This window comes from Lemur catta, chromosome 15, assembly GCF_020740605.2.
Source record: "Lemur catta isolate mLemCat1 chromosome 15, mLemCat1.pri, whole genome shotgun sequence".
Taxonomy (NCBI): Eukaryota; Metazoa; Chordata; class Mammalia; order Primates; family Lemuridae; genus Lemur; species Lemur catta.
In genome coordinates this window covers 724,685-752,143 of record NC_059142.1, presented here as the reverse complement: position 1 = coordinate 752,143, position 27,459 = coordinate 724,685, and the positions used below count along the sequence as shown (strand labels likewise).

At 42.0% G+C, this 27,459-nt stretch overlaps 1 protein-coding gene across 3 annotated transcripts in view; it reads right to left on the bottom strand.

Annotated features, from left to right (window-relative positions):
• Positions 1–26,955, bottom strand: part of DHRS7B (dehydrogenase/reductase 7B) — a 44,385-nt gene extending 17,430 nt beyond the window's left edge. Inside the window, exon 1 of one of the 3 annotated variants that reach the window (XM_045569408.1) lies at positions 26,884–26,955. In XM_045569408.1, the coding sequence (XP_045425364.1) occupies positions 26,884–26,903 (20 nt within the window). In that variant the 5' untranslated portion in view covers positions 26,904–26,955. Of the gene's footprint in view, positions 1–2,329; positions 2,462–5,098; positions 5,119–26,883 lie in introns of those variants that run through there. The other 2 variants (XM_045569409.1, XM_045569407.1) reach the window with 2 other exon arrangements.
• Between the last annotated feature and the right edge of the window lie 504 nt (positions 26,956–27,459).

Below are 27,459 nucleotides of genomic sequence, written 5' to 3'. Positions count from 1 at the left end.
CTCAACCCCACATATTTATTTTATTTTATTTTATTTTTGAAACAGAGTCTTGCTCTGTTGCCCGGGCTAGAGTGCCATGGAGTCAGCCTAGCTCACAGCAACCCCAAACTCCTGGGCTCAAGCGATCCTCCTGCCTCAGCCTCCCGAGTAGCTGGGACTACAGTTGTGTACTACCACACCCGGCTAATTTTTTCTATTTTTAGTAGAGACAGGCTCTCGCTTTTGCTCAGGCTGGTCTTGAACTCCTGACCCCAAGCAATTCTCCCGCCTTGGCCTCCCGGAGTGCTAGGATTACAGGCATGAGCCACCACACCCAGCCAGCCCCACATATTTAAAAAAATATTTCTGCTTTCTTTCCCAAGACAATATCAACGCTATGGATGCCAGAATGAAGCCAGGAACCCTGCAGACTCCCAGTGCGCATCCACCCACACACTAAGTTTCTCTGATCATGAAGTTCATGTTTACGGTGGCTGTCCTGATCTAAGCTAAATTGCCCCACTGCAAAAGGGTGCTGCTCCAACTTGAACTGTCAACTAGCTTAGAATTTAAGTTTTGACTTGCCTTTCCAAATACATCTAAATTCTTGATCACCATAAAAAATAACATTCTTGGACTGTAAAAATGACCGTTTCTCCTCAACCACTACTTAATCCACTTCTGAAAAATTCTCAGCAACTATCTGCTGAGTGGATACAGCTCCCTCTCACCCTGCACTGGCCAAGTCTATGCTGGATAAACTGGGGGTTAAAGTGGCACCTAAAGTGCCAAATTCTTTACCTGGACACTACCGGCACCATCCCCTGCCCCAACAGGAAGCTCAGGGCAGGTATTCTAGCCTACAGGCCAGGCTGAGTCCTAAGGAGATGCTGGGACCCAAGGATCCTTTGGCACCTGGGAAGAGCTCAGTAAAGGTTTAGAGCAGGCACCAACGCCTATGCCATTCCAGGGTTCTTCAGGTGCTGCCTAGAGTCCTTCACAGGGCCCAGGCCCTGAAATAGGAGATGTGGGACGGTTTCCCAAGGGCAGGAGAGGGGCAGGAATGGTTGTCAGTTTGTTGGAATAGCTTTATCAGAAAATTATAGCCATTGACAGAAGGCGTGAGTAGGCCCTGAGGTAAGTATAGTTTGGAATGTTCGTGTATTAATAATAAACTGAGGGTGGGGTAGATAGATTTCAACCTAGCTGGATGGCTGTTTGGGAAAAGCTTTTTTCTCACTGCAATCCCAGGTCCTCATACCAGGCAGGTATCAGGGTGGGACCACCCTGCCTTGTGCAGAATAGCCGGGGGCCCAGCCCCTCCCCTGCATGAGCTATGAGGTGGGAGGGTGGGGGTGCTGCTCAGGGGTGGATGGCAGGACTCTGCCTCTGGGGCCGGGACCCAGTGCTCCGCCAGGTGTGCAGAGTAGGTAGAAACCACTCTGCACAGTCCTCCCATGGGCCCCTGGAGACCAGAGCCTGTGTAGTCTGACCCATTTCAAACCTGCAACGTGGGGCTGAGCCAGAACTCCGTGGAAGGCCACGGGGGTCAAGCAGCAAGGAGGCAGCCTGTCGCTTCCCAAAATGGACCTCCTGAGAAATCACTAACTGCAACAGGACGGTGGCTATGCAGGGGTCCTGAGGATAAATCCTAGAGTCGGCCTGGCTGGGGTCCCACCTTGGTCAGCCACTTGCCAGCCTGACAAAGAAGGGACCTACCACCATGGGCCTCAGTGTCCTCATCTGTAAGATCAGAGTCTTAGGGAGCCTACCTGCCGCTGTGTCATAGCCTCGGGTGAATTCCTCTGTGTGACAGCCCCTGCCTCTGGGTGAGCACTCAGGGAACACAGCTGCCATCAGCATCACCATGACCCATAAAAAACACAAAGCTCCTGGCCCAGGAATTCATTTCACAGAGATCAGACTTCCAAGGTCTGAAAGAGCCCTGGGTTTATGAATACTGGTACTTTCCAGATAAAGGAAACTCATTAAACATAGAGTTCAATGTGGCTTAATTTTATACTTTCATAAACTCATTAGTTTAATTAAATTAACAAATAGGGAAAAAAAAAAAAAACCTGTCGGAAGAAGTCAGGATCCCACATCCCAAGTCTTATGTCAGACAATGTGGTCATCAAGGCCAGGGAAGCAAGGAGAGCAGAGACAGGTACCAAAACATCCCTCAGCCCCTTTTTCACACCCAGGGAGGAGCAGGATGAAAATAAACCAGCCCAGCAAGGCTCCCCAATGGAAGATGATTAAAGCTCCCAACAAATTGCATTTTCATGCAACCTAATTAAAAGTCAAGCCAGCAATCTATGACATGAAGAAAAGAGAGAAAGCTACACACCGTCTTGTACACTTCTGGGATTCCTTGAGCACCTGACACAACATCACAGGCCAGCCTTGGTCTCCTGGCCCTGGGGACCACTTTGCCTGAGGCAAACATGGCGCCAGGTTAATGGGATCCATCCTTGGCCCCTGCCGCTTTCTGTGGGGAGAGCGCACATGTGCATTCAGTCTGGCAAGTTGTTATAGCATCAGAATGCAAAGTAAATTGAAAATTAGCGCTGACTCTCCCCAGCTAATGCAGGATAGTGATGGTGGGAAAAGACACCCTAGAGCAAGCCATTTATTTGAGAATCAGGTTCAATTTCATCATAACTTTCCTCACCAGATGAAGCTGTTCACACTGACAATCCTGACTCTTTGCAGGATGTTTTCAAATTCTTAAAGACCTCCTAAGTTTCCTTCCACTCTGCAGTGCACATGGCCATACCAGTGGGCCCTGGGCCCCGGGCCTCCTCAGGTTCTCAGAGACAGCCGTGCAAACTCTTTCTGGGCTTACCCTTGGTGGTCAGGATGGCCACAAGAGGTAGCCACATATAACCCGCTGACTTCCTTGCTGTGGTGTCTGTGGGACTTCGCTCCGTAGGAGGGATAGCTCCAAAGTGGAAGAAAGGAATTGTGTCCTAGCTGGCCACATTTCAGATTAGGAAATAAATCTATATACAGCAAAGACAAAGGGAGGGTTGTAAATGGTATATAAAGACTTTAATATGTTTATAATTTAGGCATTTTACATGAAAACGCTTATTAACTGCTGGTTTCAGATATATATGGCCACATCATGTACTGAGAAGGCAAGACTTATGTTATAAAAAGGGAATGGGAAAAAAATCCGGCTCACAATTCCCAGCATTTAGAGATCAACTTGAAGAGAGATCTGTTCAGCACCACTGTGAGTCACAGCAGAAAGCAGGACAGATACATGGAGAGAGAGTGAGGTTGGAAAAGGAAAAAGGTGATAGCCCTCAAATAGCAACAATGGAGCACCCGTGATCTGGAAGCACAGGCTGGACACGTGTGCACGCACCGTCACGCCCACTCCCCTAGTTGACAAGGAAGAGACCTGAAGTGGGATCTTGCACTAATGAGCAACATAACCTGGTGTGAGGAAGTTAGAGAGCTCCAGGATCATATACTAAAGCTGTCGGCTTATATTTTCATACATCACAAGATTAATAAGCTCTAGACCTACGTTAAAGGAGTGCAAAGGTAGGAGAGTCCCCTCATGGGTGAGTGTTTCTTGTGCCCAGGCAGCCAGAGAGTGTATGGGTTCTCATTGTGACTCTGGAACTCTGCTGCTCCTCTATTTTCCACAGAACCCCTGAGCTCTCTAACTTCTTCACACCAGATTATGTGGCTCAGGCCTTTTTAAGGGCCTCTGGAACCTCAAATTAGAAATGAGACCAAGAAATCAGCTCTGAGCAGAAATGTCACCCTTTTTACCATCCCTGCCATTCCTTGTACTTTGGCCAAAATTCTCCATTGCATTTCACAGATGGAATCTGTTCCTAAGATTCCTTTCTTCTCTCAAGCAATTAAAAACAAAAAACCAGAATCATCAATAAAAGCAGGTTGTTGGAATCTACTCAGAAACCACACATAGAAATCAAACTATCTATAACCACATCTGAGAATCAAAGGAGGGATCTCAAAACCTTCCAAAGTTTTAAAAAAAGAATGATTTCAGGTCTCAAGAAGGATTAGTCATGAAATTATCTGCCATATTACACACAAACTCAAGCTAAAGGTCAGAGAGCAGTTCCAGCTGGAAGGCAGAACGCTGAAATCATGCAGCAAACAGTGGTTCAGTATCACCAAAGCAGTTAGGATTCCATTCCCACAAACCCACATCTACTCTTTTATTTCCTAACTGACGGCCAGTTCTATTCAGCTGCTCTGTTTAAGGTGACATAAGCTATGGGGCATGCTATGACCCATACCTAAAAATATATCTGAAAATTTATATCTATTTTCAGAAAGTCAAAGCAGAGTACAGCTGCTCTTTTTTTGGTCTCAAGCGTCTGAGAAGCCACAGCTAAGGTCGTATTTAACTAGAAAGAAAGAACAATATCCTACCTCAGATGGCAGCTACTTTGCCAGTGGCAGGTCCTGGCACCAGGGTCTTCTCTGGTCTTTGGACCTGGGGCAGCATGACTTAGACTAGAGGCCAGAGAATACCTTCAGGTCAGCAGGACCTCCCTGGAACGCCGGAACAAGCCACAGACAAGCGGCTTGTGGAGTATATTTTGGGATGCCAGCGTTAGGGCCCTCAGCTTAAAAGAGTACAGGCTGTCATTAGTTAGTACCAGCAAAACCCAAAGGAAGGCTGGAGAATCTCTCAGACCAGGCTCCTAAGCGTTCAATACTGGGAAGAGCAACCACATTGAAGTGAGCCGTGCTCTTCAGTAAGATGCCGAGCGCACGCTTTCCAGCAACCCCAGCCAGGGAGGGCGGGAGGAGAGGCGCCAAAGCCCAGCCCAGCCCCTGTAGCATGGCTGCACAAGAGCGTGCGGATGGGCGGAGTATGGGAGGCAGAACACGCGTGGGAGGCTGACCCTTCATTAAGGTCCAACATCTTTGTTATCAGTTTGAAAACATGGCATTTACTATAGCTACCTAGACACTTTGACAGAAAAAATAATTTTGGTTTCTAATATGCTTTTTCAAGTAAATTTAGTGTTCCTGGAAGATGCTGGAATGATCTCACCCTCTGTCCTAGAAAATACACAAGAGGCCCACAACCCCCGCCCCCACCCAAAACTGGACTCACTGTAGTGGTGAAGCAGAAGAGTACCACTTCGGCTCCAGGAGCTGGGTGCAATGCCACCCTGCGTGTACTTGCTGGGTGACACAGGCAAATTTATGCTCTATCCGTGACTAAGTGTCCTCATGTCAGAATGGGGATGATCACTCCAATGAGAAAACGTGTGGGAAAGCACTTTGTAAATGTATATCCTGAACCAACATGCTGCTGAATCACAAACTGACTGAAAAAAGGCAATTCCCAGAGAGGATTTCAGAAATGTTCTGAGTAATAGCAGATGAGCTGGCAGCTATAAGTATGTTTGGTAAAAAGGCCTTGTTACGTTCCACCCACACCTGTGGATATCTTCTCGGGTCTCAACTGCTATATTCTCAAGTACCCTCTGTACCAGGCCCTAGGCTAGGACCCAGGCAAGCAATGAACGAAAGAGATGTGCTGTCTGATGATCTCATGTAGTCAGCCTCGACAGGAGACTGACAATAAACAAAGAAATACAAAAATTAAATGATTCTAATTGAGATAATGGAAGAATAATCAGTGTAAAACAACAGAGAGTGTCGGGCTGTCCAAAGTGCAAGCCTTGCCTGAAGATTTGATTCAAAGTCAAAACAATTCAAACTACTGTGCTGGCCAAACATGCACCTGGCCCATGGCTAGATTGTAACTCCTGAATCTTAGGCTATTATCTTAAAATATTACATATAACAACAGCAACAAGATAGACAAAATGCCAATGTAAACACGAGGTCGGGAATCCAGCATGTTTAAAAGGGGCTGCTGGAACCTAACTCTGAGTATCTAATAGGAACTATATACACAGGCATCAGTTTCAGAAACTTAAGAATAAAGTACCCCAATTCACAATGTGTGCATTCAACATTGAGCACAATTACCTACTATCCCTGCTGAAATATAGATTCATTCAACAAATGTTTACCGAACACCTACTGTGTGCTAACTATTCCAGGCTCTGGGGTACAGTGACCAAAATAGGGAATTACTGTCCTCATGGAGATGACACAGTAGTGGGAGAGACAAACAATAAACAAGATAAGCTAATAAAATGTACATTAGTGTATATAACATGCTGACAGCTGCTAAGAGGAAATAAAAGCAGGTGGGGAAGAGAGAGTCAGTTTGCCTAAAAATCTCAGGGAAACATCTATAGTTGACGGATATGATTTGAATGCAGCACTTTTTCAATTATCTTCCATTCATTTGAAACATTAGCCCCTTTATATTTCATTCCTTCTTTCAGTTAGCTAACAAATATTTACTGAGTAGCCAGTAAGGATGTGAGGCTAGGGCCATATCAGTTCATAAGCAAGACCCAGAGCCTGATGTCACGGTGTTTATGGAATATGGCAGTAAAGAGATCTATCCGTAAACAAATTACCATGTGGCAAGGGCTCCAACCAATGCTATCTTTTTTTTTTCTTTTGTAATTTAGAATTTATTGGTTGTGTTGAGGATCAATATAGACATTTCAATTTCCACACAATTCTTAACATATGTACCGAAAATCTAAAAAGCCATTTATTTTAATTCTTTTTAAAACAGTTATGCCAGTGACTTTCCAACTTAAAATTTGGAGGCACATTTTCATTAAGAGGATATCAAGTACCAGTATCTTCAAATGTTGATAAGCTATTACATAAGTCCCACCAATTCACAATTTATTATCATATATACCACATACTCAAATTTTCAATCTTTCATAGCACATTAACAAACTTATTGGGAAAACAGGACAACTACGATCAAAGATGTTACAGAGTGTACACAATTCTGACAGAGAAAGCCATGATCAAGGAGTGGTTTCCTTTAGGAAACAAGTCTACTAAGAAACAACATGGGAATAGAAGTAATTTAAAATGTTTAAGACATTAAATGCAGGCCTGGGACTCCGTACTGAAATTTAGTATGCTTTGTATGATAGGATATAAAACTAACCCCCATCTATGGAATGTTAAGCTGACACCCAAGATAGTCAAAGCTTCCCATAATTCAATATCCCACATTATTTTCTGGTTGTACCAAAAAATAAACCAGCAAATGATTTCACCTCTTAAAAGAAAGCATTTACACTTAAAAAATGGGATAAGGTGGGATTCCCTCCTTCTTAAAAATGCTTCCAGAGCTACTAAAAAACTTGCATTTACAAAATAGTTGATAAAAATATTCCTCTGGATTGTACAAGAAGGGAGACAGGGACCATTGATAAGACCTGGTGTATTATATTAATCAGACTTGGCTTCTTTCTCTCGTGCTTCGTCAGAGGCTGCACTCTCCTCAGTTTTAGTTTCTCCACTTTCTGCAGGTAAATCTTTAGTTTCTTGGTTAGCCACTTCAGCCTGTTTTCCCTTTGCTCCCCTTTTCCCTTTTGGTTGCACTTTTTTGTCTGAAGATTTATCCCGTGCTGCTGCCTTTTGGGCTTCGTTTCCACTTTTACAGGAGCAGCTTTAGCTGACAACCGTGCAGATCTCCTCTTGGGCTCTTCCTTGACCGCACCTTCCTCTTGGGCATCTTGGCGGGCCGGGCCTGCTGAGAGCCTTCGAGAAGCTGGGCTGCCTGGCTGTTGCCATTACTCCCGCAGACTCCCGCAGCCCGAGCTGGTGAGACCCGCCCCAACAAATGCTATCTTAAGCAGATAGCTAATCTGTTCACTTGTATTGCTTTTACCTCCACTAAATGCCCAGTATTGTTGGATGAGATTTTCTTCATGAGGGCATTCAAAGTGGGAGAAGGAAGGCACCTCATTATTAATACTTCACAGTAAGCAGACTCCGGGAGATTTGCAGTAGGAAAAGCAGCACAACAAAAACCAATTTTAGTTTCTGATATGCTTTTTAAAGTGAACTTGATTCACTGAAATATGACAGTCAGCACAAAGCCTCAAGAAGTCAAATACACAGTTGAGTTTTTACTCAAGGGTAAATGTGTCCCCAGTGTCCTGGACAATGCACCAAAGCCATCTTTCAAATTTAACTTAATATTTAGATTAAAACTGTATTTTAAATGGTACCAAGGAAGCTCAAGAAATATTAAATAATAATTTTAAGAGCCTTCATTAGAAAAAACATTCTTTTGATGATTAACATTTTGGTAAATGGGAGGCAGAAGAAAATCTGGGTCTCGGGGGGTTTGCTCTCGCCTTGGTAACTCCCATCCAAACTTCAAGTCCCACTTGGAATCACCTCCTCCTTGAAGCCTTTCAAGCTAGCCAGCAACACTGACCTCCATACCTGGACAGGGTCAGTCACTTCCCTTTCAGTGCAGCGGCTTGTCACAAAGCACCAAGATAGTTTCCTTACACAGCCACCTCCCTCCCTAGATGGCAATTCCCTCAGAAAAGGATCTAGCCTTTCATTCTCTGCCTCCCACACCTTCTGTGTGAAGAGAATTCCATGAATGTTTGTTGAATGAGATTGAATCAAGGAGACAATCTAATCCAATCTCCTCAGATTACAGAGAAAACTGGGGCCTAGATTTGTTTTATTTGCCTGCACTCAGTGAGTGATGGCGAAAGTACTCGCAATTCGTTTTACCTACTTGCCGCTGCCATGAGAAAACCATTCATTTCAGTAAGAGCTCACTAAGACAGATTAAAGCAAGCAAGTCACATCCCAGAACAAAAGTATGTCATTCACAAGGGATTAAACACTAAATGTTGTTTAATTTCAAGTAGTCTTATGGTTGAAATCAGATTATTTTGAATTCTAACAAATTACTGTCTTAGTTTCCTCATGGATTCAGATAAATCATCTGTCTTACTCTCAGACAACCTGCCTTACTGTAATTTATCTAGGATGATGGCTCACCCTGAATTCCAGGTTATTTTTAGAACTGAAAAACATTATTGTGAATTTTAACTAGGAAATGCCCTTTACTCTGAAGCAGCTTTTGAACGACAGTTTTTATAATGATTCTACTTAAAACTTACAGTACACTGACTTTAATGCCAGAAAACAGGAAGGAAGGGCACAAATTCGAAGGACTGATAGGGAAGGAAAACAATGACCTGAGAGGGCTCTGCCACTGCCGGCTTCTATCCTTTCATTTAAAAATAGACTGGGAGGTGCCCTATCACTTTCTTTTACCAGGCACCCTAGCAAATATTTCCCTGAGGACACAGCTGTGTCTCTTCAGGACAGGCCCATGGCAAGTTCAACCACTGGTAGCAGATTTCTCATCCAGGGCCTTCTCAGACTGAAAAAAAAAAAATATATATATATATAGATATAGATATAGATATAGATATAGATTTGGCAAATTCCGGAGTATGTATTAAAAGAAAAAATACCTTAAGTTGAAAAAGGCTTCAATACATTCACCGTAGTTCTTGTCAGAATGTGTAATGGCATTAAGGGCTATCTTTTTAAACTGCATTTAAACTAGAAAGTCAATACATACTGTTACATACCAAAGTTTGTATTTATTTTTTTCATCATATAAGCATTAATAGAATTAGCCACAGAATGAAGTAAAAGCAAACACATTTTAGAATCAAATATTTGAGTTAGGAAATGGAAGATGTTAAGTTTCTTCTCTTCCAGTAAGGCAAAACATTGATGGTTGTTGAAGCTGGGTGATGAGTATATTCTACTCTGTGTATCTTTGAGGACTTCCATAATTTCTTTTCTTTTCTTTTTCTTTTCTTTTTTTTTTGAGACAGAGTCTCACTCTGTTGCCCGGGCTAGAGTGAGTGCAGTGGCGTCAGCCTAGCTCACAGCAACCTCAAACTCCTGGGCTTAAGCGATCCTCCTGCCTCAGCCTCCCGAGTAGCTGGGACTACAGGCATGCACCACCATGCCCGGCTAATTTTTTCTATATATATTTTTTAGTTGGCCAGATAATTTCTTTCTATTTTTTTTAGTAGAGACGGGGTCTCGCTCTTGCTCAGGCTGGTCTTGAACTCCTGACCTCGAGCAATCCTCCTGCCTCGGCCTCCCAGAGTGGTAGGATTACAGGCGTGAGCCACCATGCCTGGCCCATAATTTCTCTTTCATGTTCAGCTTTGCTCAAATGAGTTTGCAGAAGTGAATATAGTCAGCTCTACTAGAGGTATCACCCTGTATAATAAAATTAGCTAATAAATACTACCAGAAGCACCCATGAAAATGCAGATCAAGGGCCCCACCCAGTCCAGACCTTTGAAATCACTACCAGCAGAAGGGGTGAGACCTGGGAATCTGGACTCTTAATATCCTCCTCTGAGGATATCGATGGGTACTAAAGTCGAAGCCTCTGAAGATCTCTGCAGTTATTTACCAAGGGGATGTGCCACCCTGGGCCCAGGGTGATCTGCTGACCTCCATTCACAGGGTCAGGGCTAACACCACCTCTCCTCTAGCCGTTCAGCATGAGTCCGGTGGAAGCTCCCACCAAGTCCCTCCACCCACATCCCTACCCCGATGCTCACCCTCACCATCCCATCTGACTGGAAACCCCTGTGACCAATCTCATCATGCCCTTTACCCCTGTGTATAGGTCACCACAGGTAGCCCAGACATCCCTGGGCTCCCAAACCCCAAACCACTCTCTTTTCCAACCCCATCTCCCACCCCTCCCCATATTCTGAAACCCTGAGGTCCTCTTGTTAACAGAGTAGTTTCACTACCTCAGAAATCCTCTGTGCTCCACCTATTCATCTCTTCCTCCTCCCTAGCCCCTTCTGAAGGTTTAACCATTTCCAAAGTTTTATCTTTTCCAGAATGTCATAGTTGGAACTACACAGTATGTAGCCTTTCCAGATCGGCTCCTTTCACTAAATAATATGCATTTAAGTTTCCTCCATATCTTTTCATAGCTTGATAGCTAATTTCTTTTTTACCACTGAATAAATGAATATTCAGTTGTCAGGGTATACCACAGTTTATCCATTCACCTCATACTGAAGGACATCTTCGTGGCTTCCACATTTTGGCAATTATATATATAAAGCTGCTATAAACATCTGTGTGGAGGTTTTTGTATGAATATAAGTTTTCAATTTAACAGGGTAAATATAAAAAAGTACAATTCCTGGATTGTATGGTAAGAGTATATTTAGTTTGGTAAAATCAGCCAGGCACAGTGGGTCACACCTATAGTCCTAGCTATTCAGGAGGCTGAGGCAAAAAGATCGCTTGAGCCCTGGAGTTCAAGGTTACAGTGAGCTATGATTGTACCATTGCACTCCAACCTGGGGGACAGAGCAAGACCCTCTTAAAAAAAAATGTTTGGTAATAAACCACCAAACTGTCTTCCAAAGTGGCTGTACCATTTGCATTCCCACCAACAATGAACGAATGCTCCATTTCTTGCCAGCATTTGGTGGCATCACTGTTCTGGATTTTGGCCATTCTATTTGGTATGCAGTGGTATCTCATTGTGGTTTTAATTTGCATTTCCCTGATAACATATTATGTGGAACATATTTTCATATGCTTCCCACCTGAACATTTTCATCTTTAAGTCTTTTGTCCATTTTTAAATCATTTTGTTCATTTTTTTGTTGTTGAGTTTTAATAGTTCTTTGTATTAATATATTTTATTTTTTATTTTTTTAAGAGAAAGGATCTTGCTCTGTCACCCCGGCTGGAGTGCACTGGCATGATCATAGCTCACTGTAGCCTCCAATTCCTGGCTGGGCTCAAGTGATCCTCCTGCCTCAGCCTCCCCAGTAGCTGGAATTACAGGGGCATGCCAAGACACCTGGCTAATTTTTTTTCTTTTTCTTTTTTTCTTTTTTTGTTTTTAGAGACAAGGTCTTACTATGTTGCTCAGGTTGGTCTCAAACTACTGGCCTCAAGCCATCCCCGCCTCGGCCTCCTAAAGTGCCGGGATGAGAGGTGTGAGCCACTGCACCTAGCTTCTTTGTGTATTTTAGATAATAGTTTTGCATTGGATGTGTCCTTTGTAAATATTTTCCCCCAGTCTGTAGCTTGTTTTCTCATTCTCTTGACATAGTCTTTCTCAGAGAAGAAGTTTTTAATTTCAATGAAGTCCAGCTTATCAATTGTTTCTTTCATGGATCATGCCCCCAAATCATTACCACACCCACGGTCATCCAGATTTTTTCCTACGTTATGTTCTAGCAGTTTTATACTTTTGCTTTTTACATTTAGGTCTATTATCTATTTTGAGGTAACTTTTATGAAGGGTGTAAGGTCTTTTTTTTTTTTTTTTTGCATAGTGTTTCAGCACCATCTGCCGAAAGACTATCTTTTCTCCATTGTATTGCCTTTGCACCTTTGTCAAAGATGAGGTGGTTGTATTTACGTGGGTCTATTTCTGGGCTCTCTCTTCTGTTCCATTGATCTATTTGTCTGTTCTTTCACCAGCATCACTGTCCTGATTACTGTAGCTTTATAGTAAAGTAAGTCTTGGAGTCAGGTAGTGTCAGTCCTCTGACTTTGTTCTCCTTCAATATTGAGCTGGCTATTCTTGGTCTTTTGCTTCTCCATATAAACTTTAGAATCAGTTTGTCAATATCCATAAAATCACTTGCTGGGATTTTGATTGAGATCACATTGACTCTATAGATCACGTTGAAAAGAGCTGACATCTGACCCATATCATTTTCTTTCTCTCTGAAAAACTTCTTTTAAGATTTCTTGCAAGGCAGGTCTACTGGCAACCAAATTCCCTCAATTTGCGGGGGGGTCTGAGAAAGTCTTTATTTCTCATTCACTTTGGAAGGATAATTTTGCAGGGAACAGAATTTTAGGTTGGTGGATGTTTTTCTGAACTCTTTAGGTATTTAAATATTTCACTTCAATCTCTTCTGTTTGCATGCTTTCTGAGAAGTCAGATGTAATTCTTATCTTCACTCTTCTATAGGTAACGTGTTTTTCCCCTCTCTGGCTTCTTTCAAGATTTTTTTCTTTATCTTTGATTTCTGAAGTTTGCATATGATATACCTATGTATAGTTTTTTTATTCTTTAGGCATTTATCCTATGTTTTGGTTTGAATGCTTTTGTTCCCTCCAAAATTCATGTTGAAACTTTATCCTCAAATGCAACAGTATTAACAGTTGTGGCCTTCTGAAGGTGACTGAGTCATAAGACAGAGCCCTCATGAATGGGACTAGGTGCCCTTACTAAAGGGCTTGATAGAGGATGTCTGCCTCTTTTTATTTTGACTCCTTCATCCCTTCTGCCATGTGAAGACAACAGATGGCACTATCTATGAGGAACAGGCCCTCACCAGACACTGAATGTGTCAGAAGCTTGATCTAGCAATTCCCAGCCTCCAGAACTGTAAGAAATAAATTTGTATTCTTAATAAATGACCCATCCTAAGGTATTTTGTTACAGCACCACAAACGGACTAAAGCATCCTCCCTAGTGTTCTCTGAGCTTCCTAGATCTGTGGTTTGGTGTCTGAGATGAATCTGGGGAAAATTAATCAATATTGCCACAAACATTGTTTCTGATCCTTTCTCTCTTCTTCTTCTGGTAGTCCCATTAATCATATGTTACATATTTTGTAGTTATCTCCCATTTCTTGGATATTCTGTTCTGTTTTCTTTTTCCAATCTTTTTTTTAATTTGCTTTTCAGTTCTAGAAGTTTCTATTGTCATATCCTCAAGCTCAGAGATTCTTTCCTCAGCCATGTTCAGTCTACTAATGAGCCCATTAGTAGAGGCATTCTTCATTTCTATTACAGTGCTTTTGATCTCTAGCATTTCTTTCTAATTCTTTCTTTCCTTTTTTTATTTTTTATTTTTGAGACAGAGTCTGGCACTGTTGCCTGGGCTAGGGTACAGTAGTGTCATCATAGCTCCTGTAATCTTAAACTCCTGGGCTCAAGCAATCCTTCTGCCTCAGCCTCCCAAGTAGCTGTGACTACAGGTACACACCACCAGGCTCAGCTAATTTTTTTATATTTTTTGTAGTGACAGGATCTCATCATGTTGCCCAACCTGGTCTTGAACTCCTGGGCTCAAGCAATCCTCCTACCTTGACCTCCCAAATCTTTCTAATTCTTTCTTAGATTTTCCATCTCTCTGTTTATATTACTCATCTGTTCTTGAGTGTTGTCTACTTTTTCCAATAAAGCCCTTAGCATGTTAATCATAATTTAAAAAAATTCCTGATCTCATAAATCCAACATTCCTGCCATATTAGACTCTGGTTCTGATGCTTGTTCATTCTCTTCAAGCTGTGTTTTTTCCTTTTAGTATGCCTTGTAATTTTTTGTCAAAAGATGGACATGATGCACTGGGTAAAAAGAACTGTGGTAAGCAGGCATTTGGGAATGTAGTTGTACGGTGCTGGAGGAAGGGGAAATGTTCTGTAGTCCTATGATTTGATCTCAGTTTTTCAGTGAGCCTGTGGACTATAAACTTCAGAGTGCTTTTCAGTTTTCCCCTCCTTAGGTGGGACAGAAAAGGTAGAGAAGGCTAGAGGTGGACATTACACTTCCCCAAAGTAGATCAGGCTCTGATAAAATCCTAGTGGGTTAGGTTCTGGTAAAAATAGTTCCTCCTGAAGACAAATGTTGTTGAGACAAGCAGAATATTCTGGCATATTTCTGAGTGGTGACTTTTCCCTCCCCCTGTTGGAAGCACAAGGGGATTTTTCTCCAATATTCACTCTGAGGAGCTAGTAGAACTCTTGAAGGTAAAACCTACAAAAACATGGGGCACCCCATGACTGAGTCCCACTGAAGTTTTTAACTCTCAGACTTGTCCACATGGAGTCTCCAACAACTTGTTAATTACAGTTTGGGTTTTCCTACCATAATACTGGTTCTCACAGAAATTTCTGCTCAAGGATTTCTGCTCCAGTAAGTGTGATTTAATGTATCCACCTGTCTGCCTCTCCAACTATGGGGGCAGCAGTTTGCCCTATAATTTCACATCTCTGATATGTCTAGGAAGAGTTGTTAGTTTTTCAGTTTGTTTGGCTTTTTACTTGCTGTTAGGATGAAGTGGCAATCTCTAAGCTACTTATACACCGGACTGAAAACTGGAAGTCCTGTCACCATTCCTTATAATGAGAAGTTAGTCAATAATCCATTAATCATATAATCATTGTTCCCTTGCATGTGATGAGTATTTTTTCTCTTATTGCTTTCAAGTTTATGTCTTTGGCTTTCGACAGTTTGACTACGATGTATCTAGGTGTAGGCCTCTTTGTGTTTATTCTACATGGGCCTCATTGAGTTTCTTGGATATGCATATTAATGTTTGTGGTAGCCTGAGTAATATTCCCTAAAGATGTCCACATCCTAATCTCTGGAACTGGTGAACAGGTTACCTTACTTATATGGCAAAAAAGACTTTGAAGATATGATTAAATTAAGGATCTTGAGATGAGATGAGATTATCCTGTATTATCTGGGTAGGCTATAGCCCAGGCTAGAGCACAGTGGCCTGATCACAGTTAACTATGACCTCAAATTCCTGAGCTCGAGCAATGCTCTTGTCTCAGCCTTCCAAGTAGCCGGGACTACAGGCAGACACCACCACACCTGGCTAATTTTTTTCTTTTATGTAGAGACAGGGTCTCAATATGTTGCCCAGACTGGTTTCAAACTCCTGGCCTCAAGCGATCCTCCTGTCTCAGCCTCCTAAAGTGCTGGGATTACAAGCATGAGAGCCACTGCACCCAGCCTGCCCAAGGACTTTTTAAAACAATTTTTCTACTACTGGAAATTAAAACTGATGATAATGGACACAAAAACTAATCACATAGAAATTATGTCTCTTGAATAATCCTATCTGAATGTCTTCATCAAATACTGCATGTCAATTAGAAACTTTAAAGAAAAGATGCCTTTTAAAATGCTATCTGTGCCAAGTTAAATTTTAAAATGTTGGGGGAGGGAAGAAGCCATATTCTTAATTTCAAATTTATGAGGAAAAAAAAAAAGATACTAGATCATTGCAAAACTGTTTTTTCGTAAGAATTCACATTTCTTCACTTTATCCAGTACTCTTGGCCTGCTATCAGTTGCTACAGCTGTACAACCACATCTTCCTTCTGACTCAATAAGAAACCAACTTTGTTTCATACAAGTCAATGTTTTTTCCACTAAATAACTTCTCTTTAATTTTTTTTTTTTAATTTTTAATTTTTTTGAGACAGAGTCTCACTCTGTTGCCCTGGCTAGAGTGCCATGGCATCAGCCTAGCTCAGAACAACCTCAAACTCCTGGGCTCAAGCAATCCTCCTGCCTCAGCCTCCTGAGTAGCTGGGACTACAGGCGTGCACCACCACGCCCAGCTAATATTTTCTATATATATATTTTTAGCTGTCCAGCTAATTTCTTTCTATTTTTTAGTAGAGACAGGGTCTCACTCTTGCTCAAGCTGGTCTTGAACTTCTGAGCTCAAACGATCCTCCCACCTCAGCCTCCCAGAGTGCTAGGATTACAGGCGTGCACCACCACGCCCAGCCATAACTTCTGTTTACATTAAAGTCTATCTTGCTTTTTGTCTAGAAGATCAAGTTGCTAGCTGCCATTTTTCTATTGAGATATAAATAAATTACAATTATGAATGATAATTTCAAATGGTTATTGATATAGCAAACTGTCTTTGGAACCAGGCAGACCTTGGGTCACATACCAACAATCAGACTAACTGGGTGAGTGCCTTTGGACAAATTATTTAATGTTTCAGCCAGTTTCCTCATCTGCAAAATATATGAGTATATGTATGTTAAGAGACCTTTTATTCAGCCTAGATAAATGATAATGATTAATACCACAATAGCTGGATTATCTACCTAGGGGGTAGATAATATGAGAAAGAGTGAAGAGAAGGAACAAAGAAAATGGATAAATTAATCTTCCTTGCTATGCCCAACACTAACGGGTAACCAAATTAACTATAGATGCCCTTCAACTTATGTGGGTTATATCTCCACAAACCCATCCTAAGTTGAAAATACTGTAAATCAAAAATGCATCTAGGCCGAGCGCGGTGGCTCACACCTAGTGTAATCCTAGCACTCTGGGAGGCCAAGGTGGGTGGATCGTTTGAGCTCAGGAGTTTGAGTCCAGCCTGAGCAAGAGCCAGACTCCGTCTCTACTAAAAATAGAAAGAAATTATATGGACATCTAAAAATATATATAGAAAAAATTAGCCAGGCATGGTAGCGCATGCCTGTAATCCCAGCTACTTGGGAGGCTGAGGCAGGAGGATCGCTGGAGCCCAAGAGTTTGAGGTTGTTGTGAGCTAGGCTGACACCATGGCACTCTAGCCCAGGCAACAGAGTAAGACTCTGTCTCAAAAAAAAAAAAAAAAAAAAATGCATCTAATACACCTAATCTACCAAACATCATAGCTTAGCCTAGCCTACCTTAAATGTGCTCAGAACACTTACATTAGCCTACAGTTGGGCAAAATGATCTCACAGAGAGCCTATTTTATAATAAAGTGTTGACTATCTCAAGTAATTTATTGCATACTATGCTGAAAGTGAAAACAGAATGGTTGCATAGGTACTCAAAGTATGGTTTCTACCAAATGGATGTTACTTTTGTACCATTGTAAAGTTGAAAAAGCATTAAAGCAAACCACCCTATGTCAGGGACCATATGTATAATAGTTAAATTTCTTAATCTCTCTTTATCTACCATTGGACAATGAAGTGACCTTCTTTTTTATTCCGCTTTTCATTAATTGAGATGCTTCTACACAGAACAATATTCTACCACATTCAACATACTAAGAAATGTAATACACATTTTCCCGGAAAAGCTGTATTAAAATGTTTTTCATTTTAAACACATTTTTTGAAGTGTTACTATCTGAGAAATATTGCATTAAGTAGCATAATTTAAAAATTTATATACTGAATTTTTTAAAAAATCTACTAGAGTGGTGTTCTCCACCTTTTCTCAGTAGATTCCTTTGAAAACTGATTATTGCCACATCTCTGCTAAAATGCAAGAATATACAAAATTGTGGAAATGATTTCAAGGTCCATAAACCCACTGAAGCCCATCTGTACAGCCCAAGTTATAATACCTACCTTTGCTGGAAAATCCTTCTGCAATCCAAATATTTACCACTTAAATCTGGGTGAATTAGTAAACCTGGATTTTCATAAATCTAAATTCCTTAAACTAAGGCAGTGCAAATGAAATGCAAATCACTATAGTTCCCAAATGTTAGAACAACCGATTTGGAGTCAAAATGTTGCCACCATTTACTTCCTCTGCTTGACACTGGAACTTAACCACGTGGACCCCCAGTTTCCTCACCTACAGAATGGGGAAATAACTTTCATTCTACCTGCATGTCAAGACAGTTGTGAGATAAGAGACAAAGAGGTAACAGTTCCTCATACACTATAAAGCGTTACATGACGAATGGGGTCCGTTGGAATTACTTGTTCTACAGCTGGTAAGAAGCATCCTCTGCTGCTGCATGTCTACTTCAGGTGAGTGTTTCCCATCCTGAAAGTATGAAATTAGATCAAGAGAAAGCCCAGAACTGTCTGATTCCTCTTGCCACAGCTCCTGTAACACTTGATTGCACTTAATATATCCACAAATAGTCTCTCTCTGGTGGCCTAAGAAAAGCTATTTGATTCATCTCTATGTTTCTCGTGCCAGGCACAAGCTGGATGTGGAATAAGTGTTTGTTGAATGAATGTTGAACAAATGAAAAGCATATGTGAAACGAGCATACTGAACACCTTTAACACCTTAGGCTCCCTCACTGTACTCCTATCTCACAGTTTTCAGAAAACTGGGATTTCAGGACCTCAATTGCTATCCCAAAGAGTCACCAGCCCACAAGAATTATAACTCTTGTGAAAGTTGCTGGATTAGGCTTTCGGGAGGTGCACACACAGGTATATGAGAACAGCTATTTGCCATAATTTGTAAATCTCTGGGTTAAGGTGAGAGGAAAAAAAGCTCACCCTCTTTAATGACCTGGCAATTGATAGCAAAAGAGGGACTGTCTCCTTTCAGATGTTTTTTATGTATTACAAAATGCTATAAGGTCTAAAGTCACAATCCTTCACATTTGTGAAAATGTGGTAGAAAGTACTATATATGCCAAATCCTCAAACCAGAAGTATGTTTTTATTTCTAATATAATCTTTTGCCTGTTCTATGGCTGTTTCTAATATCCATGACAACTTTAATTTAGTCAAACAATAGTACACAGATGTCCAAATCACACTAAAAAAAATTAATTTTCAGCCTGTTACCATATATAGCTATTGGAAAAGAAAAATATTAGTAACAGATACTAACTTTTTTTAGTATTTGCAATATGCCAGACATTGGGCTACACATATTCCATAGTCATGATCTCATTTCATCCTCATAGTAATCCTGTGAGAGAAGCATGGTAGTTATTCTAATTTGCTGAGTAAATGTCTGAAGTCCCATAGCTAGCAAACGGTGGAATAGAGATTCAAACCTATGTATTCAGACTCTGAAGCCCACATTCTTAAGTCTTAAGTGCATCAAATAGGGGGTCATGTAAAAAAAATAACAATCCTTTAGCTGGAGCCTTAAACAGGAAGGACTCTAAGTACTATCCAAGAGATGAAAAGGTTCCTAAATGCAGTTCCAATCACTCTGTTAAAATAAATTTAACCTAAAGCTGTCTCCTTACATATTTTAAGTTCAGCCTAAAGGTTTCTCCATACATAGTGAACTGTAACCTAACTGGATGTGTAAATAGACTGTAACCTACTCTTGTAACAAATAGTCCAGTCTCAGCCAATCACTGCAGCCCAGTTTTGGCCAATCACAGGCGACCAACTGTTCAAATCATGTTCAAATAAGGCAAAGCTGAGCTGTAACCAATCCAGCTGTTTCTGTACCTCATTTCCATTTTCTGTATGTCACTTTCCCTTTCTGTCCGTAACTATTACCTGACCATGTGGCAGCACTGGAGTTGCTCTGAAGCTACTCTGGTTCGAGGGGCTGCCCAATTCACAAATGGTTCTTTGTTCAGTTAAATTCTGTTGAATTTAATTTGTCTAAAGTTTTTCTTTTAACAACCCCAAAAGAATACAAAGGCTTCCATGCAATAACTGCACATAAACAAGCTAGCTGCTTAACAGGAACTCAGTATAATTTCCTTAATTCAGTTTAGCAAACAGTTTAAGCCAATCTGGATTATAATGCCATACTCATAGGGAATTTAGACGCAACAGCAGTTTCCTAATATAGTACTGCTCACATAAACCTGGAAAGATTTATATCGCCCTTCAAAATTTAGTGTTCCTAGTACACACGTGACCTTACTTAATAAAACATGAGCTAAGTACAGCAAGCAAGCACAAACTACTAGTAAGCAATGTTAAATCAATTCAGCTGCCATCAGCAGACCTCTCCCTCCACTAAGCAGTTTAGTGGCCAAGTCTCAGGTTACTGTGACCTTTAGAAGATGGGAGGGAAAGCTCAGGTACAATCCAAAGCAATTTATATGTCCTAGCTTGGTGGGTGGCAAGAACCTTCCAAGCTGAATTTACCTCCCATTTAATCTCAATTTTTTTTTTTTTTTTTTTGAGACAGGGTCTCGCTCTGTCACCCCAGTTACGGTGCAGTGGCGTCATCACAGTTCACTGCAACCTCAAACTTCTGGGCTCAAGCCATCCTCCTGCCTCACCCTCCTAAGTAGCTGGGACTACAGGCCTACCTCACCACACCCAGCTAATTTTTCTATTTTTTGTAGAAACAGGGTCTCACTCTTGCTCAGGCTGGTCTGGAACTCCTGACCTCAAGCGATCCTCCCGCCTCAGCCTCCTAAAGTCAATTTCAATTTTCATCCTCATGCCTATGGCCCTCTAAAATAGATTGAGAGTTTATTTCTGCATTAAAATATTACCTACCAAATAAAAGTCTCATATGTATAAAACAGGATAGTGACAAATGACATTGTCTATTAATAATATTAATGCCCTTATTAACAAGACAAGCCCTGAAAGGGTTAACTACCAGGAACTAGAATTTTGGTTGGAAATCAGCAGGATCTTAAGTAAAAGTATCCTTAACGTTTCTCTTTTTTAAAAAAAAACTAACGTAAAAGAAATTATGGGCTAGATTTGACCACTTGAGGGCATCCTAACCACAAACAACTACATGGAACTTACTTAAAAACCTTCTCTGGAATGATCCCCATACTGTCCAGCATTGTGGACATTGCTCCAGTCCAACATTTTACTGCACTATTAAGTGTAAGCAACTTTTTAAAACTGAATTTTCCCTGTTGCCAAAAGGGAAAGAGATCTTTTCTCTCCTTTCCTTTTCTTACAGCATTTCTTTGAAAAACCTAGTATTTATAAATCCTTCCTCTATCCGTTTGATATGTATGTAAATCTTTTTTTTTTTTTTTTAAGAGACAAAGTCTTGTTCTGTTGCCCAGGCTGGAGTGCAGTGGCACAATCACAGCTTGCTGCAGCCTCAAACTCCTATGCTCATGCGATCCTCCCGCCTCAGCCTCCCCATTACCTTGGACTACAGGTGCACTCCACCACACCTGACTGATTCTTTAATTTTCTTGTAGAGACGAGGGTCTGGCTAAGTTACCCAGGCTGGTCTCAAACTCCTGGCCTCAAGTGATCTCAGCCTCCCAAAGTGCTAAGATTACAGGTGTGAGTCACCACATCTGGCACATATGTCAATCTTTTTAAAGGCTAGCTCTAGCCAGCAGTAAAAGCCAGGATTCTTTATCTGAAGGGCCTGGAGCCCCATCTTTTAAATGGAAATATCAAGGAAGACAGCACCCCACCTCCATCTCCCCATCACGATGGAAATTTAGTCTAGGTGCCTTGACTACCTGTTTATCATAGAGATTGGAGATGTTTTATTTTTCCTTCAGAAAAAGGCAATTAAGTAGCACAAATAGCACCCCAATTACCATGTGAATTTAGGATGAACGATGAAAGCATGTATAGCAAATGGTGCTGTCAATTTTTCTTACAAGTGGACAAATTTCCATTAATCTTGAGACTATGTATATAATGGATTGTATCTGCTCAGCTACATACAAATGGTGGGATTTCTTTTCTGAAAGAAATTATGTTAGCAGATTACCTGTAATGCATACTAGTCTGGTTTAATGCTTATTCAATAACAGGATTGTTTTCCTTCTTTTCCATATTTGTGAAGATTTCCTTCTTTTCCATTTTCTAGATTGGCAGGAGATTTTATTTTTAACTTTCCCCAACATAAATATAGACAACATTCTACACCCCGTCCTGGGCCACCTCACAGCTGCTTTCCACACCTTGATGCTTCCCTCAATACAGGAAAAATATTCCTCCCTAATAAGAACTTTTAGAAGCTTAACAGCCCATTCCTCTCGTCTGAGTGCCAAGTCCTCTAATATTATTGCCTTTGAGAAACCTCCATGTGGATCCTTTCAAAGATATCTTCATCAAAACTGAACTGGTCTTCCTCTAGGGTTTCCTACCTCAGATGCACAAGCCAGAAAAGAATTAGCCCAGACACCTCCTTCCCTTCTCACCCCACAGCCAACCTATCACCAAGCACTATGGATCCTAGCTCATAAACAGCTCTTAAAGCCATTAACTTCTGCTTCTACTGAAGAGCCAGAGTGACCTTTTTATAAACACATACCTGATGGTGCTAGTCCCCTGACTGAAACTCTTCAGTGGCTTCCCACCATTCTTAGAATAAGCCTCTAATCCTTGGCATGGCCTATGCAGCTTGCATGATCTAACCCCTGCCTACTGCTTCAACTTCACCTCCCCGACTCTCTCATTCCTCTCTGTCTTCCAGCCCCAATTGGAAGCTTAAGCTCCCTGAGGACAGAGACCATGCCTGTTTGCTCACCACTGTGAGTGGTGGGTCACACCTGTAATCCTAGCACTCTGGGAGGCCGAGCGGGAGGATCAGTTGAGCACAGGAGTTCAAGATCAGCCTGAACAAGAGCGAGACCCCGTCTCTACTAAAAATAGAAAAATTAGCTGGGCGTGGTAGCACATGCTTTTAGTCCCAGTTACTTGGAAGGCTGAGGCAGGAGGATCATTTGAGCCCTGGAGTTTGAGGTTGCAGTGAGCTATCATGACACCACTGCATTCTAGCCTGGGTGACAGAGTAAGACTTTGTCTCAAAAAAACAAAAACAAAACCAAAAACAAATGTTGCTAAAACAAATGTAGTATCTTAAGTGGAAGGCAAATAAAACATTAAATTATGCATCGTGGAGGGAGAGTGTGTCTTATTCATGTTTGTATCCTAGTATCCTAGGTGGCTAACATAGGGCTTGGACCATAGTGAGGCTAAAAAATGTTTGCTGATTAAGTCTCACATTTAGGTATTTATCCCTCTTCTCATCCCCAATCCCTCCTGTGGGAACCAGAGGTCTAACCACATGTTTGACGATAGGAGACTAGGCTCCAAGACAGAGCTGGAAAAATAGACGTGGTCTGTGGAATTGATTGTACATTCTGAGAAACAAATAAACCAAGAGTGGGGAGCAGTATTGCTCTAAGGATAAGATCCCTATCTACATTTGGCATCTGACCTTACAACATTCTCCACCTTTGGGCCAGACAAGCTTTTAAGATACAAGCTCCTCCTAGTCTGAAGGCTTCACACATGCCCTTTCCTTACTTGGTAGCTCCTTGTTCAATTTAACTCCAATTCAGTCCTTGAGGTCTCAGCTAAATAGCGTTTTCTCAGGAAAGCCTTCCTGTCTCTCCCCACTCCCTGTCCCTGCCAGCGACCCCATTATATATTCTCATAGCACCCTCTACTGTCCTCTATAGCATGTTTCATAACCATAATTAATATTTAGTTTTAATTATCTATTTACTGTCTATCTCCCTTGCTAGACTTATAAGCAACTTGAGGACGGGCGCTATACCTGTTTCGGTCATCACTGTATCCCCAACACCTAGCACATTGCTGGTACACAGGTGTTCAATAAATGTCTGTTAAATGAAGGAAAGTATAAAATACATAGATAAGCACTAGGTTTTGAAGTGACATGGTGCTGGCTCTGCCTTTACTAACTCTGTGCCTTTTGGATAAATTTCTTACCATTTCTGAGCACATTTCTCTCATTATAAATGAAGATAATAATTCCTATTTTACAGGATTATTATATGATTGAATAATCCAGTAAAGTGCTTAGCACAGTGCCTGGAATATAGCAAACACCCAATAAATATTAACTATTATTATCATTGAAGAAGAAAAAAAGGGGGCATGTATATGATAGAGAAGGCACATTACATGCCCTTAACTAGGGGACAGACGTAGCCCGCTTTATGCCAACACAGTGTTGCAAATCTGAATAAAACCAATATTTTAAGTATACTATAGGAACATATTATCTAAAAGAACCCTGAAACAGGGATCTGCTTATAAAGCCAAGAATCTTTCTCAATATAAAGGGATCATGTACCCACTTATCTGGCTTGCACACTTTTGTGTATAAGGTCCAGTTTTTCCAAAGCAAAGTGCACCAGGAATCCATTACTTTAGGCAGCAGGGTTCCAAACCTTAGCTTCAAAACCCACAGGACCTCAGTCCAGCTATATTGCCTTTGTCCAAGGACATTCAAATAAGACAACATCCTTTAGCTTTCAAGACAACTGCCCTTCCCCTCCTGAAGAAAACTCCATGCCTCAATGAGAAAATGTCCCTTCACTTTGGTGTTCTTCAGTAACCCAGTGTCACCACCTCCACCCACCTACCCCACTTCCTGGTGTCTTCTCCATTCCCCAACAGATCCCTTTTAAATTTGTTTTGGTCTTCTCTTAGATTGTCCCACTTTGGACACATCATTTAACCTTTCTGAGTTTCAATTTCTTCATGTATAAAAATGGAATTAAAACAGTACTTTCCTATTGGATAAATGACACAACATGTGCCATAAATTAGCAAATGGCAACTATTGTTTGTGTTTCTACCAGATCCCTAATCAATCTACAATCCAGAAAAAAATTAGAACAAAGATGCTTTCCAATGTTATAAATGATTTTTTCAGAGTCTGTGTGTTTTACAATAAAAGAAACCCTAACCTACCCCATTAGCCAATGTACTAGAATAAAATGTATGATCCAAAAAAGCTCCAAATGTTGCAACGCAAAAAAAAAAATTAACAAATTACAAGGTCCTCTCTTTCCCAAAAAAGATTAATTCAGCAAAACATAATTTATGTAAAACCATTTTTATAAGGCCTTCCTTTAAGGACTACACAACCTTCAGTCAACTGTCAATCTGGAAGCCTCACCACATTGCTTTGAGGGTTAGCAGAATGCCATCCTGAGAAATCCCAGCAGAAAGGAGAGCTGTCAGTCTTACTGGGCACCTCTGACCAAGGCCCCGCTATGATTATTCCTTCCGTCTCCACTTGCTCCCATAATAAGCCTCAGGAGAATAAAAAGCATCATTATCTTAGGAAAAAATTGGGGGCGGGGGCCTTGAAATGTTGATCATTTTATGGCAAGCCTCCAGATTATCTTTTAAATATAATTTATGTAACGAAGACCCATTGAAAGGCAATTTTTTTTTCTTTTTGAGATAGAGTCTCACTTTCTTACACAGGCGAGTACTGTGGTGTCAACCTAGCTCACAGCAACCTCAAATGCCTGGGATCTAGCAATCCTCCCGTGAAAGGCAATTTTGTACTTGAATGAGCATAGGCTTTGCAGAGAGGCCTGGGTCTAAATGCATGCCTCCCCCACTTCTTTGCTGTAGGTAATCTTAGCCTCCATAACTCTTCGAAAAACACATGGTGATACCACTCACTTTATTCTGTTGTGGTGAGGAGGAAGAAAGATTTTTAAAACAGCCATTCTGGCGGGTACTCAAAATAGTTCTCCTCCTGCCCTTCTGAAAAATTATGTCTTTTTTTGCTAATCCTAACTCTATAACACCGAGCTAAGGATTAGATCCTTTTTTCCCATCAGCCACTTCTCTAGAAACCGACTTACTCTTTTTTCTCCCCCACACAGGCTGGAGAAAAGCACTTTCTGGCAATTCCAAAGAGAAGCATTCTGCTCACTACAAATATGTGTATATGAAGCCCAAAGTTACTTCAAAAGCAACTTCTCAACACTCAAATCACTGTACCAAAGGTTCGGAAACTGAAACGAGAAGTGTACGGGTACCATTTGTTGAATGCCTATTATGTGCCAGACACTACCTGAGTACCTTGCACGTGCAATCTCACTTATGCTTCACGACAACCTTATGAGTAGGAGTTACTGTCCCCAAAGTTACAGTTGAAGAAACAGACGCTAAGAGTTGAAGACATTTGCCCAAAGTCTCACAATCAGGAAGCGGCAGAGCAAGGACTGGAGAAGTAAGACATCTCAAACAGCCGTTCGTGGCTGCTCAAGAATCAGTACCCTCCCCTGCCCTCTGAAGGCTTGGATCTCCTTTGCTAATCCTAACTGTCCTCGGCAGGCGAAGGTGCCACGGGCCGCGGTGCTCCGGCCGGCTCACACACGCGGCTGGGCCTCCCGACGCGTCCACGCAGAGACGGAGAAACAGGCGCGAGCCGAGAGCACTCCGGGCGCAGCGGCCTTTCTCACACGCCGCCCACGCCCAGGGCTGGCAGGCTCCGCGCACCCTGCGCGCATTTCCGGCCGCGGAAACCGAGACTCCGACACCGCGGCGACCGGCGCGGGCTCCCCAAAGAGAACACGCCGCAGCGCCCGAGCTGAGTCTTGCTCCCGAGGTGGGCGCCGCCGGGACACAGAAGCCGCCCGGGGCCTGGCGCTCCCTCGGGGCCCGCAGCCTTCGCTCGGCCACTGCACCGCTTCCCCTCACCCGGCCACAACTCCCTTCAGCCCAAGGCCTGACCCTTCCCCTCACTGCAGAGGCTGCCTCCTGCCCCTACCTGCTTGCCGCAGACACCATGGTCAGCCGGCTTCATCCTCCCGCCTCGGAAGTGACGTACTCCGACCGCGGCTCGGTCCAACGCCGGCATGTAGGCTGAGCATGCGCGTTGGAGTCCACCCCGCGAGATATAGGCAGGACCCGCAGTACTGAGGTCTGACTAGAGTCCTCCGGTCTTGGTTCCTTCCCTTCATCTTCCGGAGGGAAATTCGAAAGGTCGTGATTTGGGTTCCGTGGCCTTTCCGGAAAGAACAAAGTTGGAGAATTTACCGTAGAGACCGTACAGTTCTCAAGATAAACTCATAGTAATTGAGAACAGTGTGATATTGCCGCAAAAGTATTAAATAAAAGGAAAAAGAGAGAGACCAATGAAAAAGAAGACAGCGACCAGAAACAGACCTGCAGATAGGTAGTCACTTCCCCCCCTACTAGTAGCCCCTGTAACGCAATGAGTAAAGTGCGTTTTGCTAGGTCAATTGAATGTCGAAAGTGAACCTTGATTCCTACTTCATACAGAAGAATTAATTCTAGACGGATCGTAGACCTACATGTGAATGGTACAACGCTAGATAATAAC